We start from the raw sequence: 20,657 nt of genomic DNA, 5'->3' as shown, positions 1-20,657 counted from the left end.
AGAAAATATTCTCGATTTAAGAATTTTTAGATATTTTTACTAGAAACAAGACAAAACTCTCATTTTTGTAGTACACAGCGTTTCTGAAATCCTATCACTTACCGTGTATATTACGAAAAGTACAAATTCATAACAATTGCATTATTTATCACAGCCAGATTGTGCCACTATCATCACAGAAGTGTATTACAAACAGAGTACCCATTTTATGACTCTGCATTCATAACATTACAACCCATAAGAAACACCACAAAAAGGGTGCAAAGACACTTTGAAACTACTCAAGTAAACAAAGAACAAAGTTTCCCATAATTCCTGCATCTGCCAGAACCCATCACTGTCGTAACCACACCAATATTAGCACAAGTGTGAGAACAGCAATAGCTAGACTTTTACATTTTCTACAGAAAATCTGAAAGGACTTGTGGGAAGAAAAAGCCTGAACTCTAAAATAAGCCGGGTGCTTTTTAGTACACTAGGGTGCTAAAATCCAGTAAAGAAAGACAAACATGGGCGCTGTCTAAACAAGGGTCTGCTTGTTTGAGAATTCTGACCAGCACGGCAACAGCTCAACCAATGACTTGAGTCTGGGGCGGAGCTATCTTTTAATCTGACCAATGGAGAGGAAATCAGAGAGCTCTCTCATCCTCCATAGACGACAACAGTCCCAAGACGTTAAACGGTGTAAAACAGTGTAAAGTGTCCAGCGTAAAGATGCCTTAAGACTTTAGCTCAATACACTATTAATTTGCCGCTTATTAATAGTTGTTAAGATATATTTGGTTTAGGTATTGGGTAGGATTAGGGATGTCAAATAAGATCATACTTCATACTATATCATATCATATTATAAGTACTAACAAACAGTCAAACAGTTAATTTCTTAATAATATAAAGTCAATAAGCCAGTAGAATTGTGACAAATTAGTGTTACAAACTGACAAACTCTAGTGTTACCCATTTTAGTGCATTTTCAAAGCAAAACATAAGAAGTGAAGCAAATAATGCCATATGTTTTAAGAAGTCATAACAGAATCAGTCATATTAAACTGCAAATATCAAAAATATTGTCCTAGCAAGCTCTTGGAGGCGCTGACTGTCTCGCCACAATCTGCTCCTACCAGACCTGAGATCTCTTTCGTACCCACAAATTCCTCTGAATGGTGGAGGACACCATATATAAACCATAGCCGCAAGCTGCGACGGCGGCCCTTTCCCTTCTCCTTCGCCTCAAAATGATTTTAAGGTTGGGCGAACTTCGTATATTTCGCAGAGCTAAAAGAGCTAACTTTCTTCCATGGCTAGTGTGACACAAATGCTACAACCTGCCTTTACACATGCGCGACTTCGTAAATTGTATAGCAAGTGTAAACTCAAGAATTGGATATGGGTCACAATTAAAAGAACGTGTAAACGGACGGGCAAAACATGGACACCTCCAAATGGTGTTAAAAGTGTCACATGCTGCATTTATAAGGTGTAATTCACCAAACATTTCTGTGTTCATGTAATGACGTATTGACGGCCGCGAAATCTCACATGGGCTAATGCACAGTGTGTTTGCTACTGACAGGACACGCGTGTGCCTGCCAATGATTGTGAACAGTCTAGGCCGTGAATAACGGGTAATAAAGTTGTAAATAACGCTCAGTTTGTTGTACAGAGCGATTGTTTGAGAGCCGTGCGGGAAGTATGACTTGCATGTGTGTTTATTTCTCGAAGTGACGACATCCATGACATGAACTGCACTCGACAGTGGAAGTGAAACCAGCATATAAAACCAGCGCATGTCATGTAAACAATCATATCGCTTTTTAGAGTTAAGATTACGACGAGCATTTGATATGATTTTTTCTTTCATAGCAAACACAAAGAGTTGTGTGTGAGAATAAATTTTTATTGGATCAGTATACTGTAACTTCTCTAGCCTATATAATGATGAATATAATGCAGGAGGGATTTTGATGAAGACAAATGGTCAAGTAAAATAAAATGGACTCATAATGCTGTCAATGACAAATGGCTAGCATGTTTCAAACAGCATAATTCAACCTCAGAATTATGAATAGTTCTGATTATGGATAGTTCTGATGTTATTTTGATGTCATCCCTTTACTGTGCATTAACGACCAGGAAATATTTTAAGCCTGTTCAAGTCCATCATTCCAAGTCTATACAAAATTTAGCATTTTAACCAGCAGTAGACCTACACATAGGCCTAATATTATTATTGTTGTTTTACCACGTGTTTGAGAAATAACAATAATAATAGCCTACTCATATTAACCTTTATTTAAAAAAGGGTGATTCTCATTTTAGCCAGAATTGTGTAGCCCTACTAAAGACTCAGGTCAGGTTTTAGAAACTACTGAGGGAACATATATGAAAAAAATAAATACATTTTTGTGATTTCAAAGTAAAACATCCTAATATATTGCACATTATTAACCACTTATTTTGTACAATAAGCATTATTATGAAACCAAACATAAAAAATAATACTTTACAGCTTTGTTAACTAGTAGTAGCACTGGATCCATTCATAAAACAGCCCAGGTTTCTGCATGCTCTGCCAGCTTTGACTCTATGTGAAAGGCATCCAGACCTCAACACATTGGTGTGTTCTAATGAAGGGCATATGCTGAGAATAACTCGCGTTCTCAGACGCCACTTAATCCTCTTTAATTTGCTGTAAAGAAATTAAACCCCAATAATAAAACCAAACGAGGAGTTTTGTCGCTTCTGTGGACCTCAAACATCTCCAGAGGAGGAACAGGAGCCTGTGTGGTTCTTCTCCTTAATCATCAGTGTACAAACCCAGCCTGATTATTCACACTAGACTGGTGTGTGTGTGTCTTCCCTAAAACACTCATTCTCCATCTGAACTGTAACAGGCATGATGTAAAAAGCTTTTTATATTTTATAAATAATAATAATAATAATAATAATAATAATAATAATAATAATAATAATAATAATAATAATAATAATAACGATTATAAATGTTTTAATTTAATATTTATTATATATATAATTGGAAAACTGTGGTCCCTCGCTATAACGTGGTTCAGATTTTGTGCAATTTGACATACCTTTTTTTTTTAATAGCAGCGCATTGCTTTCTGTGTCCTGATTTGCTGTAGACTATTGTCGATCAATCTCCTCCATGTCTCCGGTACAGTACAGAATGCGTTCAGCTAGTCAAATTAACACAAATCTTTGATCGCTAGCTGTGTGAGTAGCATTGCTGTAACTGTCCACAGCAAGACCATAGCAAAGGGGGTCGCCAGTGGCATGCTCATACAACCGAACTGAAGACCGGGGCGGGGGGAACACACGCTATCACAACTATCAGAGGTGTTAGATAACTGAATAGTGATGTTTCATAAGATTTATGCTTGTAGTTATATGTTGGTTTGCTTTTATCCACAATTGGCCCATAACGTTAGCGTTATATGGCACATAATGATGAAAGACATTCAGAAATTTGAGGCTCTTTTTTTTTCCCCCGCTATCACCGTTTAGTGGCGTCCCGTTCAGAGAGACTGAAATTCTGTGGTGGACATCGATCACGGTAACTTTTATTTCCTGGTTTTGTTCTGGAAATTATTTATTTACAAATTAAGCACTGCACTATTGGCTGTTTTTTTAAGGGGAGAAGCTACTCTATTTTCCGCCCTCTCTTCGTGTTTTAGTTTTAGAGATTACATCAAACATCTAATAAATAATGGCAAAAAATTCAAAGCATTTCACGGGACCTTTGAAGACATTACGGTAAAACTGCAAGTACTGTAAACATTGTAAAAATATGACCTGACAGAAGAGAAAATCCAACGACTAACAAGCTTAAAATGAGGTTCACCAATCAAATAAAAATGCCTTGAATAAAGCATCTAAAAATATACATAATGAATCTGATGAAAAGACGAGTATTTAAAGTATACAACGAAACATAAAACTTTAAAGGGCACATAGTTGACCTCTTTTTTCTGATTTAATATTAATATTATGGTTCTTCTGAGTGTGCCAGTTTAGGTTCAGTTTAAAACACATTTCAGATTGTTTTATTATAATGTGTTAAAAAGTGTCATGTTGGGGGCGTGTCCACAGCTCGCTGATTTATGTGTGTGTTGCTTCACATGCAAATTAGTTTCGGCTTCCCGCCAACGTAACAAGGGGGCGGGGCCATGAGCTCACCCGCTCTGCGTTTGCAACAGAGTCTGACAGGCAGACTGCGAGAAGGAGGAGTGAGAGGATCAGCAATCAGTCGTACATGTACGACTCGGACACAGACCAAGCAGAGAATACAAAATCATTTGTGTCTTTGTACAGTTTTACAACCAACTGTGTGCTAGTTTCAAGTGCCGAGCTTGTACACAGAAACTAATAACCACGCACACTGAACTAACTTTGACTGAGGCACAGGATGCACCGCTCGAAGCCGCGACACGGTACACCAGACACTCTCTGTGGCGCGTCAGAAACATGAAGTGTCCAGAATCGCCGCGCCACGCATTTTTGAATTCTAAACATAGGTTTCTGCAGCGGTCCGCGGCGCCCAGCCGTCAGCTTGAGTGTACCCTGATAGAAACCTATGTTTAGAATTCTAAAACGCATGCTAGTTAAGATCACAGGGCGCTTCTGGGATCGCGGGAAATGCAAACGGCTCAAGTATAAGGTAGACGCAATGAGAAGTACACATGTTTGCAAACCTACCTAAAGATACAACCAATAATTCCGATTAGAGCGATAATGTGGAGAATATTGATCTTGTGTTGAGCCCAATGAGCCTTGCATCTAAAAATAGAGCTAGCGTGTTCCTTTAGTGATATTGCTTCGACTCACGCTGAAAATGGCGGACGTGAATCAACAAACTGAGGATATGATGACGCGCCTGTCAATCAATATTGGTGGGCGGGGGGACCGCTCTCCTACGTCAAGTTGCGGTCGATCTGAAAACAGCTCCAATTGGTCCACCGTTTTTTATGTTGTTAAATTTTTTAAAAAGCACTGGCTGTGCTTATATCACCCTAATATGACAGTTTGTACACCATACATGCACATATGTCTGTCCAAACAGCTTGAAAAGTAGATTTTTTACCATAGGTGCCCTTTAAGATTAAACTTTTAACATAAGATTGAATGCTCTTGGGCCTAATTTTGACCATTATTACACAAGCTATGCACAATCCTACAGTTCCTGACAGCACTGATGTCAACATCTGATTAATCTCCTGTGTGGGACATTTTTTATTTTTATTTTGGAGCAGAAAGTGAATTATATCTTATATCAAAAACGTTTCCAGTTTGCCAAGTCATATGTTTAAGCCTCCAGGGATTTGTAAGAGCAATCATAATGTATAGTAAAGGTTATGCAGCAGTGTGGCTTCCAGATGAAGCTCAGCCAAAATGTAAGAAAATAAATAAATTGTGTAAGTGGGTCACCCCCAAATTGCTACTGGACCACAATTTTGCCCCCTCAGGACTGAAGCAATAAACTAAAGGATGTCAATGAATCAGCTGAAGACATGCAGGACCCAAATTACAAATAAATTAGACAAGGACTGCTACAACATGTGAGATACCAAATGAATGGCTTCCCTTTTTCCTGATTGGGGTGTCTAATTAATCACAGTTCAAGCGGAGGCGCAGGAGACGGCTAATGATATTTTCTTGAAGCAAAGATTTAAAGGCTTCAACCACAAGTGCTGAGTTCAACCTTTAAATCTAGCAAAGAAACATATGAAGAAGACTCTAACAACACTAACAAGGCATTTTCAAAAGCTGATTAACTTATGATGCGATTAAAAAAATGCTTTGAAAATCTGCCATTCCAGTTAAAATGTGTTCATGTTTTTATTTAATAAAGTATTAATAAAAAGTGTTATGCGTGCCCAATATTGGAAGGAAAGATTATTATAAGAATTAAACATTAGTTGGAAATTTCAAAAGAGAAATATTTTAACTATCATTATTTACTCCCCCTGAATGTGTTCAAACCTGTGCTCATTTTCTATAACGGTGCATTCACATCAGACGCAGATGAAGTATCAAGCGCGAGTGATTTACATGTTAAGTCAATGCACAGACGCAAACAGATATCCTGCAAAATTGAGCAAATTGGGTGTTTGATTGGCTCAAGTTGGAAAATCACGGACGTGTTATATTTCTGGAGGAGTTGATGAACTTACAGACCTGGTTGACCTCTGAAAGGATCCATGGCACTCAGACACAGTACCGAATGAATCTACGCTGTTTTTTAGCCTTCCTAAAGCACAAAAAGCAGAGCTACTATCCCAATATAATCCATGTCAACCATTTAGGAATGAAACTAGAGTCACTGGGCGGACAAAAGCCCTGCCCATGATGTAAATCCATGTCTATTGTGAAGTAAATCTCATGCGCGAATGAAGCAAACTCAAAACGTATCACACAGTGCTCAGCATATATAAGTACAACCCTCACAAATCTCTCTTTAAGATTCATATTTTAAGTAGGAAGCTATACTATATTTTATTTGAGCATATAGATTAGATTAGATTAGTCAGTACTGAGGCCAAATCTGGAACTTGTCTAACAAAATAACTTACGATAACAGTCCTAAAACTAGTCCACCCAAATTTATATGCTATAGTAAAATATTAAATATGAATTTAAAAATGAGGAAAATCAAGAGAAGCAAAAATGTTTGCAATATTTAGCTTGAATTTAATTGTATAATCTTTCAATTTCTAAATCTGTTTGGTGACTAAAATATTATTTTAATAAATATTATTATATACATAAATATTAATATATACAGTTTAATAAATCTGTTTTGTTTAAATGCACCAAAATACACTGAGAAATGGATACAAATTTCATTTTCTAAATGAGGTGTACTCTACGCTGAGCACTGTGCATTTCTCAATCCAAAAAATCCACAATCCCAATTTGAAGGCTATGTATGTAAGAAATCCATCATAATTAGATCCATCATAATGTTCAAAAGTGCAACAAACCACAACAAAAAAATCAATATTGAGAAATCTTCTGCAATAATACACTGCAATAATACACTCAAAATATTTGAGAAAGCTACTAATGTTGTGTACGTTTAGAGATACACGTGTCATTGTTAGATCATTTTTATTTTAGATAATTGCAAATGGTATGTTTGTATTTTTTGGCTACACAAAAAAAAGAAGAAAAAGAAAAAGAGCCGAGGCCTTTAGAACAAATTCAAGCTGTTGGAGAAAATCCCCTTAAATTACTGTTTTACTCTACATCTGCATCTGCGAGTTTATACCGATGCTCAGAGTTCTAATGTTATTTTGTTTTCAGTTGAATGTGGTTTCAATTTTATTAAGCATAATTTAGATAAGATTGAAATCCTAAAATCTAAATTGATATCTGCCATATGTATTACAGGCCATATAAACCAAATTAGGTTTTGCCCAAATCTAATTACAAGGGAAAAAATCATTTTGGTTCAACTTTAATATGATTCAATTTGATAAAGTTGGAGATTACAATCCAGGATATTTACTAAGATTAATACGACAATTCATATGATAGCATTAAAATAATTAATATCCATGCACTTAAAGGGATAGTTCCCCCCAAAACTAAATATCTGTCTTCATTTACTCACCCTTCACTTGTTTAAAACCCATTTGACCTACTATTTATTCTGTGGCAACTCCTGATGAATAAAGGGACTAAGATGAAGGAAAATGAGTGAATGAATGATATTACTCAATGACTTCCATAGTGTTTTTTTCCCACCTACAGAAGTCAATGTGTGCCAGCAAGCAGAATTCTTTCAAATATCTGCTTTTGTGAAACTCAGAAAGGTTTAAAACCACATGATGGAGAGTAAATGAAGTAATTTTCATTTTTTGGATGAATTTCTCCTTTAAGGAACCATAACTGCGTAAATACACACAGAAGGCTCAATGACGACAACCGATTAGAGCTCCTTGTCCTCAAAAATCGCAGTCAGACGAACATTAGAGTCTGATAAATCAAACGGCACGTTTTGAGACTATAAGCATTCCAAACTGATTTTACACTCAAGAAGAAAGTGAAAAATTCTCTCACAAGGGGAAGATTAAGCGATTCGGGATGAGCATGGTAAATCACTCCAATTTAACTGTCCAGCATCCACAATTTCATGAGGTCTTGTGGGTTACGCCTCCAGGTCTTTATAAGCAGTGTGAGACATGGGAATTTGGCTGTGATTTGTGATCTTACAGAGAACAGCTGAAGTAAAAAAATATGTGATTCATTGTAAAGCAAAAGAGATGCCATTGAAAAGTTCACACAATGCAACAACTTGCATGAAATGTATGAAGAGTGCCAACATACTGTAAAGGCGTGTTCACACCAAGCACGATAATGATAAAAATCATTCTGAATTTAAATTAGCAGAAGAGATCAGACCACAGTTATAACAATGAATACATAGAGAAACATTAGGCTCTATTTTAACCACCTAAGCATATAGTGCGAATCCACGTTTGCTATTTTAAGGATGGGAAAAACAGTCAGTGAACTCGGCGCATAGTCTAATAGGGTTGTCCTTATTTTCTTAATGAGTTATGGGTGTAACATGCATTAAACCAATCAGAGTCTCATCTCCCCTGCCCTTTAAGACCAAATTTTGGTTGGACCAAGCAGATTTGCTATTTACATGGTTTTCCTGCTGAACACTAGGAAACAGATCAGCTTATGTCCAAGATTATAGACCAGGGGTTCTCAAACATAGTGCTGGAGGTCCGGTGTCCTGCAGATTTTGGCTCCAACTTGCCTCAACACACCTGCAAGGATGTTTCTAGAAAGCCTAGTAAGAGCTTGATTAGCTAGCCCAGGTGTGTCTGCTTGGGGTTAGAGCTAAAATCTGCAGGACACTAGGCCTCAAGGGCCGAGATTAAGAACCCCGGTAATAGACCATCTACAGAGAAAGTCAGATTTCACCAAAGCCTCCTGAGGTGAAGGCAGCATGGGAAGCAGCAGCATTTTTATGTTGAGAATATTAATCTTTAATATTTCAAGCATTTAATTCTTCATATGTAAAGATATTTCTGTGCTGCTGCACATCCCTATGTATGTAATAAGCAATGTGTACATGCATAGTGGACCTGCCTAATTAAATTAAATGACAAATTAAAAAACTGTGCTCCTTGTGCCGCATTGCGCTGGGTCCAATATCATACGGATCACTTTCAGAAGGATTTTTTTTCCAGCTAACAAATAATAAAACAGTGACAGCCAGTGAAAAGTGCCAACGTTATTGTGAAAGGCCAATTCACACCAGCACAATAACGATAAAAACACAGTTAAAAAAATCATTCTGAATGGAAAAAGCAGCAGGGTGCAGATCACAGTTATAACAATGAATATGTACAGAAACATTGGGCTCAATTTTAACTATTTAAATGCATGGTTTAAAGCACGTGGCATAGGTGCACTTAGGGTGGGTTCTAAACCATGTTTGCTATTTTAAGGAGAGGAAAAATAGTCTGCCAATTCAGCGCATAGTCTAAAAGGGTTGTCCTTACTCTCTTAATGAATTATGGGTGTAACGTGCATTAAACCAATCTCACCTGCCATTCCCTTTAAGTGAAAACTGTGGTCGGACCAAGCAGAGTCGATACTTACATGGTGGACTTTACATGCAGAAAAACTGAACGTTTCACTAGCTAGAAAACAGATATTCATGTGTGCAAGATTATAGAACAGGGGTCCTCAAACATGGTCCTGGAAGTCCGGTGTCCTGCAGATTTTTGCTCCAATTTGCTCAACACACATGCAAGGATGTTTCTAAAAAGCCCAGTAAGAGCTTGATTAGCTAGCCCAAGTGTGTCTGATTGGGGTTGGAGCTATAATCTGCGGGACACCGGACCTCCAGGACAGAGATTGAGGACCCTAGTAATAGACCATCTACAGACAAAGTCAGATTTCACCAAAGCCTCCTGAGGTGAAGAGGGCATGGGAGGAAGTAGCGTTTTTATATTTATGTATAGAATAATCTTTTATCTTTAACATTTCAAGCATTTAATTTTTCCTATTTAAAGATATTTCTGTGCTGCTGCACATCCATGTGTATGTAATAAGCAAAGTATTTAAAAACAGAAAATTATCTGCGCTCCTTGTGCACCACTGCTTAATAGGGTCCAATATCATAGGGATCACTTTCAGAATGAATTTTTTTTCCCAGCTAACAAATAACAAACAACTGACAGCCAGTTAGAATCTATTTAAATATGAAGGGATCGTACAATTTAAAGCTACAGACGACATTGTGGAGAAGCTGATTGACGTAAATCCCAAAAACCCCAAATATTACATAACAATAATGACCATCTAGAAAACAAGTGGTTATACCCTAAATGATAAAATTTCATTAAAGTTACGCAAGTTAGGCTAGTTGAAGTATAAAAATTAGTACCTCAGGTATCCGGTGCTAGTTTCTGCATGTTTGTGTTCGATGTTTTAAATAGGCTGGGGAAAATTATTTGTGTTTTTATTCCACTAAACTACTACAATCGCTAATTCATTTTGATTAGATTATTCAATCTAAATTGAAATTGAATTTCATTTAATTTTCATAGCATTGCGCATTGAGGACATCTGTTGGTTACAAAGGGGTAATGCAGAATGAAAAAGCATAAACTAAAAATAAACAGATTGTTAATGTTAGTCAGTGTGGACGCAAATATATTTTATGTTATATTTATAGTTTGCCAAACTTTTTTGCATGCAGATAGATGTTATAACTTAACTTGAAAACGGCATGCTTTCATTTAAAAGCAGACATCTCTCAGTAGTTCTGAAAAAGCATTAAATCCAGATGCATCTGGTAGTGAAAATATTATATACACGCACGTAATCAAAGAAATGCAAGGTAGTTTGACCGAAACTGGCGTCTTTATATAGCAGCACTGACAGAGTGGCTATACAGAAATGCTGATTTCCCTTTCCTTATCAAGTGTGACTTGACTGCAGGATTTATGGAAGCCTGACACGTGAAAGCAATCACCAGAGCAGCCAGCGTGGTGACAGTGCCCATCCGCTTCAGATTAGCGTGGCTGCAGAACAATTTTCAAGTCAAGAGTGGCTTCCTTTATGAGTGCGATTAAAAAAGGAAGAAAAAAAAGAATCAGACAGTAAAGTAAATTAGCCTTTTCATAAGGACCATACGACTGAAAACATTAGGGTTTATGGGTTAAAAGCAGGCCAGATTCAGAATAGCATAACGGTGTCTACAGTACAGAGTCAAGCTAAGTTTTAACGTATTTAACTGGAGACGTAAAATGTAATGAAGAACACATTGGCTTTTTGTTCCTCCAATTATGCAAACTCACAACGTTTCTCTGTTCATTCACGTCATGGACAGCATTATTTTACATCGGCAGTTCTCGGGAGGCCGCATCCTGCTGTCAGCATTAAATTTGTGGCATGCGTTATGCTTAATACAACCTATTTTTTTTTTTTTTTAAGATTTATTAAGCCTTATTTTTGCCTTTATTAAGCGGATAGGACAGTTATACAGACAGTAAGCGAAGTGGGAGAGAGAGAGGGGGTAGGGACGGGAAATGTCCACGAGCCGGGATTCGAACTCGGGATGCCCTGAAGTGCTACTGCACCATATGTAGCCACTAGGCTATTACACTGACCAACCTATTTTTATAGCCCAGGCTCACTGGAAATTTTTCAGCCTCCATTTTTTTCGTGAAACATACAATATGTTACTCTGGGTACGTTTCGTTGCACGTTTCAGTTGACAAATCCACTAAAGGTCGCTCTCTACATTTCTGTCTATCTGAAATCTTACATAGGGTTCATTTTGTTGTACGTTTCATATACATGTCCTTCTTGTACAAGTCCTCAAGAAGGCGGAGCTTGTCATACAAGTCACCTGACCAGTAAACAACTGACCTAAACCCAACCAATAGTCTATTAAAAAGCAGACATAAGAGAAAAGTGCACTGTGAGCACATAGTTTACCTTAATTTGACATTGCTTTAATGTAATCTGTGGAAGTGTGCTTCACCGGAATCGAACCCTAGCGCTCTGGAGCACAAGTACAACACCATACAAAGTGAGCTCGGAAATCATAGACAGCATAAAGGCCCCGATAAACTTCAAATGAAATGGAGGAAATCAAAAACTAATTTGCCATTTACATATGCGTGTGTGTGTGTGTGTGTGTGTGTGTGTGTGTGTGTGTGTGTGTGTGTGTGTGTGTGTGTGTTTGTAGAATAAAGCAAACTATTCATCTACTTTATTCATTTGTTAAAACGCAAAAATTTAACTGTTGTGTTTGCATTTAGCTACACTTTAAATGGGATAACCACAGAAATGTTCTAGGCAATAAACTGCATTTGTATATTGTCAGCATAACTGAGATAAAGATATAAAAGCCTCACGGTGTAAGCTGTAATATTTAGGCCTTTGCATTTACTGTGATTTATATGAAATTTAGCCTTTTCTGCCTCTGAATTTAAGTATGCCTATTATTATACCTTGTGTGTGTGTGTGTGTGTGTGTGTGTGTGTGTGTGTGTGTGTGTGTGTGTGTGTGTGTGTGTGTTATAAATTATGAAATACTACACACACACACATGTAAAAACATCATTAGAATGATGGTGTTGAATGAAGCCACTTTTACTGTTGGCTATTTAATTTTCTTGGGTAAAATTTCTATTTATGTCCACTAGATGGCATTAGTAAACTTCCAAGGCAGCAAAAAAAATAACAATAAAAAATACAATTATTATTATTATTATAAATAATAATAATGAAATAAATTGCACACTCTCATTTGAAGGTCACATCAATAATATTACGCATACTGCATATTTCCATTTGTATAATATCACTCGTCTCCACCCTTCTCTCACAACCAATAACACAGCAATTCTCATCCATGCATTAGTTACTTCAAATCTTGAATACTGTAATGCACTTCTCGCTGGGCTTCCTTCTAAACTTCTCCATAAACTCCAACTGGTTCAGCATGCAGCTCGTGTCATCTTTAGGACTTCATCTCACACTTCTTTATCTGCTGCACTGGCTTCCGTTACAGTTTACTACTTCTACTACTTCTCGCACTTCATAATCTTGCTCTTCAATAGCTCACCGAACTTCTCCATATTTACACCCTATCTCGCACACCTAGATAAGCCAACTCTTTCTCCCTGGTGCCACCTCACACTCCTCAATTAAGCACAATGGGAGCCAGATTAGCTCTGCTGCTCCTCGACTATGGAACTCGCTTCCCCTGGACCTAAGGAGCAGTGATAGCCTTCACACCTTTAAATCTCGTCTCAAGACCCATCTTTTTAAGCAGGCTTTTGACCATCTTTTATCATGTTATTTATACTCACGATGTGTTTGTACCTGCAACTCCTTACATGCATTTAAAATCTTGACTGGCAACATTTTATTAACTAGTTTTAATTTGTGCTGGTATGGCTGTTGATGCTTGTTATAAGGCGACTTTGGGTGTCCAGAAAGGTGCCATTAACAAATAAAATTATTACAATTACAATTATTATGAATTATATTATTGACAAATATTATTATTATAATGAATCTTAATTAAAATGCACCAACACCACAAAAACACCAATATAACATGACAATTTCTTATAATTTTCTTATATTTTTATACATATATTAAAGTAATGAAATAAGATTATTTATCAATCAGTAATTATTAACCCCTACTTTAGTCTTCCTACATGCAAATAAAATTAAATGTGATTATTTAAATAAAAATCTTAATAACAGTATTCAGATGTAATATTATTCGCAGTTTCAGTAACACTTGTTTAATTAACAATTCTCTCTATTAACTAGTGGCTTATTTTCTGCCTATTATTAAAATATTTTCTGTTAAATTACATATTCTGCACAATCTTCTTCTGCATCTCATCCTACCTAATATCTAAACCCAACTATTACCTAAATAACTATTAATATGCAGCAAGCTAAGCATTTATTAAGCTATAAAAGTCATAGTTAATTGGTTGTTAATAGTGAGATGTGTACTCTAATACAAGGTTTGAACACTACCACTAGAGTTTCTGCCAAAAAAAAATTGAAAACAAGCAGCTTTGTCATAATTAAAGCTGAAATCTGGAAAATATTGTGTTTGGTGCAGCTTTGGCATCTTGTGAATATTGTGCACACCTGTTATAGAGCAATAGATGAGCCGCGGCGCCACTTTCCTCAACTCCTCGTAGCCGAGTCCCATCTCTCCCAGCTTCCCGGGCAAATAATTCTCCAGCAGAACATCACAGATTTTGGCAAGCTGACAGAACAGACAATGAAGTGAGACAGGCAAGGTGAGCAAAACAACATTCATCAAACAACAACCGAAAAACGTATGTAACGTACTTACCTCAGTTACAACTTTGATCCCCTTTGGATCTTTAAGATTAACAGCAATGCTCTGCAATTATTAACAGAAAACATCATGAATGGCAAGGGGAACCCAACTGCATTATTCAAGACACTAGTATTCAGCTTAAAGTGACATTTAAAGGATTAACTAGGTTAATTAGGGTAATTAGGCAAGTCATTGTAGTACAGTAGTTTGTTCTGTAGACCAGTGTTTCTCAACTGGTGGGTCATTTTCAGTGGGTCGCGGAGTGTGTGGTCAAAAAAAACAACAAAAGTTTAATTTTTAACTTATTTTGCTTATGCCGGACTTTTATTTTGAAATGTGCGAGAGACAACCATACCGTTTAACATGTGAAATTTCATTTAATTGTAGCAGCAAATATGTAAAGTAAGGATTTACATATATTGACGACAAAAAAGGCTTAAAACCTCAGTGTGTCATATGTAGTGAGGTGCTCACACAGGAGAGCATGAACCCTTCTAAATTAAAACAACATTTGGAAACCAAACATCCATACATTTTGTTAACAATAAAATATTGTTTAGTATATTAACAAATAAATACAAATTAATTATAATTCCTAAAATTATATTATTGTTTCTACAAATTTGGGTCGCGGTTTGATGACCATGTAAAAATGTTGGTCCCATGGCTAAACCAGCTGAAAATCACTGCTGTAGACAATCAAATCAATTAAAAACAGCTTTTATTCTAGCTAAAATAAAACAAAAAAAGACTTTCTCCAGAAGAAAAAATATAATAGGAACTACTGCGAAAAATTGCATCATTTGGCAAATCAAACATCTGTTAAACATCATTTGGCAAATATTTGAATAAGAACAAAAAATTGTATGCGTGTATATATATATCTATATATCTATATATATATCTATATATATATATATCTATATATATATATATATCTATATATATATCTATATATATATCTATATATATATCTATATATATATCTATATATATCTATATATATATCTATATATATATCTATATATATCTATATATATATCTATATATATATATCTATATATATATATATATATATATATATATATATATATATATATATATATATATATATATATATATATATATATATATAGATATATATATACACATACATTTTCCAAAAACAATGATTATACCTTTTTGTTCCTGTTTACACTGAGAAAATATGCACTCTCTTCACCCAGAAACGGAGGGCCCCAAGCTCTTGTATCGTCTCCAGAGCCTGTCACAAATTCAGAGATCAGATACACACACTGCTGGAGCTAAACAAAGAATCATTTCTACAGGATCTGGCAACGTGAAGCATTAAATATGATAAATGTCATTAAAGTGTGGCCATTTAACATGGAAATAGCATTATCCACCTCAAAACATTTGCTCTAGAGGCATGCTTAGTCAAATGATGGATTAATATATATGCGTAGAAATGTAATACATGAACTTTGAGGGCCCAGTCCTAATTCTCTTTCATTACGTTCAAAAGGTGGCAAGGATGATATTCTTTCTTCCTTTCTTTCTTTCTTTCTTTCTTGATAGATAGATAGATAGATAGATAGATAGATAGATAGATAGATAGATAGATAGATAGATAGATAGATAGATAGATAGATAGATAGATAGATAGATAGATAGATAGATAGATAGATAGATAGATAGATAGATAGATAGATAGATAGATAGATAAACAGACAGACAGACAGACAGACAGACAGACAGACAGACAGACAGATAGATAGATAAACAGACAGACAGACAGACAGACAGACAGACAGACAGACAGACAGATAGATAGATAGATAGATAGATAGATAGATAAACAGACAGACAGACAGACAGACAGACAGACAGACAGACAGACAGACAGACAGACAGACAGACAGACAGACAGACAGACAGACAGACAGACAGACAGACAGACAGACAGACAGACAGATAGATAGATAGATAGATAAACAGACAGACAGACAGACAGACAGACAGACAGACAGACAGACAGACAGACAGACAGACAGACAGACAGACAGACAGATAGATAGATAGATAGATAGATAGATAGATAGATAGATAGATAGACAGACGGACGGACAGATGAACGGGTGGACAGACAGGCAGACAGACAGACAGACAGACAGACAGACAGACAGACAGACAGACAGACAGACAGACAGACAGACAGACAGACAGATAGATAGATAGATAGATAGATAGATAGATAGATAGATAGATAGATAGATAGATAGATAGACGGACGGAGAGATGAACGGGTGGACAGACAGACAGACAGACAGACAGACAGACAGACAGACAGACAGATAGATAGATAGATAGATAGATAGATAGATAGATAGATAGATAGACGGACGGAGAGATGAACGGGTGGACAGACAGACAGACAGACAGACAGACAGACAGACAGACAGACAGACAGACAGACAGACAGACAGACAGACAGACAGATAGATAGATAGATAGATAGATAGATAGATAGATAAAAATTAAATTAATTTGAATAAAGTAAAATAAATATGAATAGTTAAATAAATATGAGCAAAAATGCAAGAATATCCATTTTTGGAACGTCAACCTCCTCTAAAGCTAAAGATCAAGGGATAAAAGTTATTTATGACATAAATAGAATAAAGATATAGACATGTTATTGTATAAACATTGAAAGCAAATTAGCCTAAATGCAGATATCTACTTTAATAAAATAAAAGTTTTCTTCCTTCCTCATTTGTTTATTGGTTTATTTCAGTTGAAGAAGTTAAAGTATAAAACAAATGTATTCAGTTTTTTGAGATTTAAAAACAGTTAGTCCAACAATATATATATATATATACACACACACACACACACACACACACACACACACACACACACACACATATATATAACAAAATTGTAAAATAATATAAATAAAAATTAATTAAATTAAATACTTTTTCCACAATGTTTCACCTACCTGGTCGCTCAACCTTGATCACTTCTGCTCCTAAATCTCCTAATATCATAGTAGCAAAAGGTCCAGCCAAAACTCTGCATGAATACCATAAAGCAATGACATTAATATAAATATTCACTATCAAAGAACATTATTTTTCTATATTTAATGGCCACTCTGACATGAATGAGGGGCTCCTACCTTGTCAGATCTAAGACTTTAACGCCATCTAGTGGTCTGATCCGACCTTCACCTGCATTCAAGGAGAAATTCATTTAGTTTAAAGTAACATTTACATCAACAATCATTTAATCTCAATTGTATTCAGGGAAATTATCTTGTTTAAATCTAAACAATAAACAAATAATAATCCCATTTAAAAACAGCACCAAAACAGAGTGTTTCACTTGGATCAATGTTCAGCTTGATTATATGATTAACAAAACTGAAATCATACGTTATCTGGCTTGTCAAAGGGCAAATGGGTTAAAAAGTAACTTCTTAATCCTTTAAGAATTCAGTTAAAAACTAAATTAAATTTTTTAATATACTTACTTACGTTATATACTGCATGTGTTTTTGTATATGTGTAAAATATAATCAAACAGGTGTGCAGAATCATAACATTATATCATGCTAATTGATATATATCATGTACTGTCTCCTATGCAAACAGCGAGCTCTGGATCAACTCATGACATCAAATAAAGTGCTCAAATGCTAAAGTAAGCAATCGTACAACCATTTTTAGAGCATCAAAACATTCCTTCACACTGATGATGCTGTATTATTATTATTATCAGTCCACACTCGTGTCGTGTGCGCGTGCACTGTTAGCGGGATAATGTTTGTTTTAAAACACATGCTACCTTGCAGCTTTGCAGTGAATGGTCGTCTTATATTCACACAGTTCGTCTTTTTCGCTTGTAGAAATTGTGATGTTCTGTTTAGATGAGATAAAACTCTAATAACAGCGCTTCCCGACATGTTGACTCAAGGTTTACGCAGGCGACGTCGGTTTAAGCCACGCCCCCTCCACGCGTTCACAAGAATCCTTGCAGAAACATGTTTATTTTTCCACAGTGGTTAGTTCGAGGAAAATATTTAGTACGGCATATTTGACAACGCATAAACTGGTGTCAATGCCTGAAATAATAATGACAAACAGTATTGACATGACGCATTAAGAGTTTTACAACAGGAGGCGACGGTGCGTTTAATATTTAATATTTTTTCACTATATGTATTTTTTATTCTGTCAATTTTGATTGTTGTTACCTGATATACGAATGAAAATCCACTACAAAAATCTGGAGGAAAAAAATCAGAATCATCGGTAATCGTAAACGGCTGATTGGTTAATCGTTTAGAGTGTTGAGAAAAGTAACGCCAGTCACATGACCACGCATACTCCAGAGGCAGGTTGAAAAATAATTGAGCGCAGGTGAAGAAGCTAAAAATATAACTAATAGTTATGACTCATAATAGTTATAATCATACTTCCCCGGTCCAGCGTTTACATTAAGAACTGTGAACATGTTTTGTATTACAAATTTCTAAAATATTAATGTTTAAATATACAAATGAGACATATTAATGGTTTTAATAAACGATACTACTACTACTACTACTACTACTAATAATAATAATAATAATAATATCTTATTATTTATTAATAAGATATTATTATTATATTATTATTTCATAAAATATACAGAAATTTTCTCACATTTCTAGCACAAAAATCGCACCATTACATCCAGTTCAAAATTCCTGTTTCTTTTCAGACCCATTACAGAGACATTTATTCACTGGGAATATTTAACATTTAGATAATAATAATATTCATAATTTTCACTGTTAAATAGATTATAATGTTGTATTATAATTGAAATCTACAAAAAATAAAACAGATAAAATACAATAAAGGAAACTCTTATAGCTGTATTTAGGATGTTGTTTATTTTCCCACTAGCCTGAAGTCGAAAAAAAAAACTTATGAAAAGCCAAAAAGCCTAAAATCATTGCACTGACAGGTACATCAAAAAACCTGCAGTATCTCGCAATAATACAGGCTAATATAATACATTTAATTTTATTTAATGACATTTTCATTCATTCAGTCTTTGATTTATTTTTTTTTTGGCCTTAGTCCCTTTATTAACCGCCGATTTATCGTGTGGGTTTCCTCTGGGTGCTCCGCTTTCCCCCACAGTCCAATCACATGCGCTATAGGGGAAATTATTAAACTATTAGCTGTAGTGTTTGTGTGTGAACGAGCGTGAATGAGTGTTTCCCAGTGCTGGGTTGCAGCTGGAAGGGCATCCGCTGTGTAAAACATATGCTGGATAAGTTGGTGGTTCATTCCGCTGTGGTGACCCCTGATTAATAAAGGTACTAAGCTGAAAAAAAAAATGAATGAATGAGTGATGCTCTGGCTCTACTAGGGATGCCTTATATTGGATCCATTTTCATGTTTAAAGTGTTAGTTTACCCGACTATTCTGTTCTGTGGTGATGAATAAAGGGACTAAGACGAAGGAAATTTCATGAATAAATATACAGATAAAACGCAGAATTATTATAGATTATAATACAGTGTATGCAGCCTATACGAGTACACCCCTCACAGACCTCTCTTTTAAATTCATATTTTGAGTAGGAAGCTATACAATATTATATTTGTGCAAATACACTAGATTAGTCAGTACTGAAGCCAAATCTGGAACTAATCTAACAAAACAACTTAAGATAACGGTCCAAAAACTAATACAGCCAAATTAATTTGTTATAGAAATATATTATAATATATATATAATATAATATAATATATATATATATTAAATACAAATAATAAAAAAGAGGAAAAATCAAGAGAAGCAAAAAAATTGAAAAAATTTAGTTGAATTTTTGTAGGTTGTAATTTATTTTTGCAATATTTTGCTTGAATATAATTGTATAATCTTTCAATTTCTAAATATATTTGGTGACTAAAATATTATTTTAATACAAATTTTTGTTTAATAAATCTGTTTTGTTTAAATGCACTAAAATACACAGCCTAAATTCACTGAGAAATTAATAAAAATATTCATTTTCAAAATGGGGTGTAGGCATGGGCCAGTATAAGATTCTGATGGTATGATAACCTTGTATAAAAATATCCACGGTATTTCACGGTATTGTGCTCACTGCTCTAAATATATTCTTTTTAAATGTCTGGGTAAAAAACTAAAACCTTTTTCCCCTTTGAAAACAATATATTCTATTATTTGTAAGATTTATGATATTTTGGA

The 20,657-nt window shown here is 35.3% G+C and overlaps 1 protein-coding gene across 1 annotated transcript in view; it reads right to left on the bottom strand.

Moving 5' to 3' along the window:
* Positions 1-18,367, bottom strand: part of sugct (succinyl-CoA:glutarate-CoA transferase) — a 207,102-nt gene extending 188,735 nt beyond the window's left edge. The window contains exons 1-6 of the mRNA XM_056450928.1: positions 18,232-18,367; positions 17,564-17,615; positions 17,384-17,457; positions 15,558-15,643; positions 14,392-14,442; positions 14,181-14,301 (exon numbers count right to left, since the gene is read on the bottom strand). Coding sequence (XP_056306903.1) covers positions 14,181-14,301; positions 14,392-14,442; positions 15,558-15,643; positions 17,384-17,457; positions 17,564-17,615; positions 18,232-18,349 — 502 coding nt within the window. The 5' untranslated portion in view covers positions 18,350-18,367. The remainder of the gene's footprint in view (positions 1-14,180; positions 14,302-14,391; positions 14,443-15,557; positions 15,644-17,383; positions 17,458-17,563; positions 17,616-18,231) is intronic.
* Between the last annotated feature and the right edge of the window lie 2,290 nt (positions 18,368-20,657).

This window comes from Danio aesculapii, chromosome 24 (genome assembly GCF_903798145.1).
Source record: "Danio aesculapii chromosome 24, fDanAes4.1, whole genome shotgun sequence".
Taxonomy (NCBI): Eukaryota; Metazoa; Chordata; class Actinopteri; order Cypriniformes; family Danionidae; genus Danio; species Danio aesculapii.
Note: the sequence above shows the minus strand (reverse complement) of the source record. Positions and strands in the feature narration are given on the sequence as shown.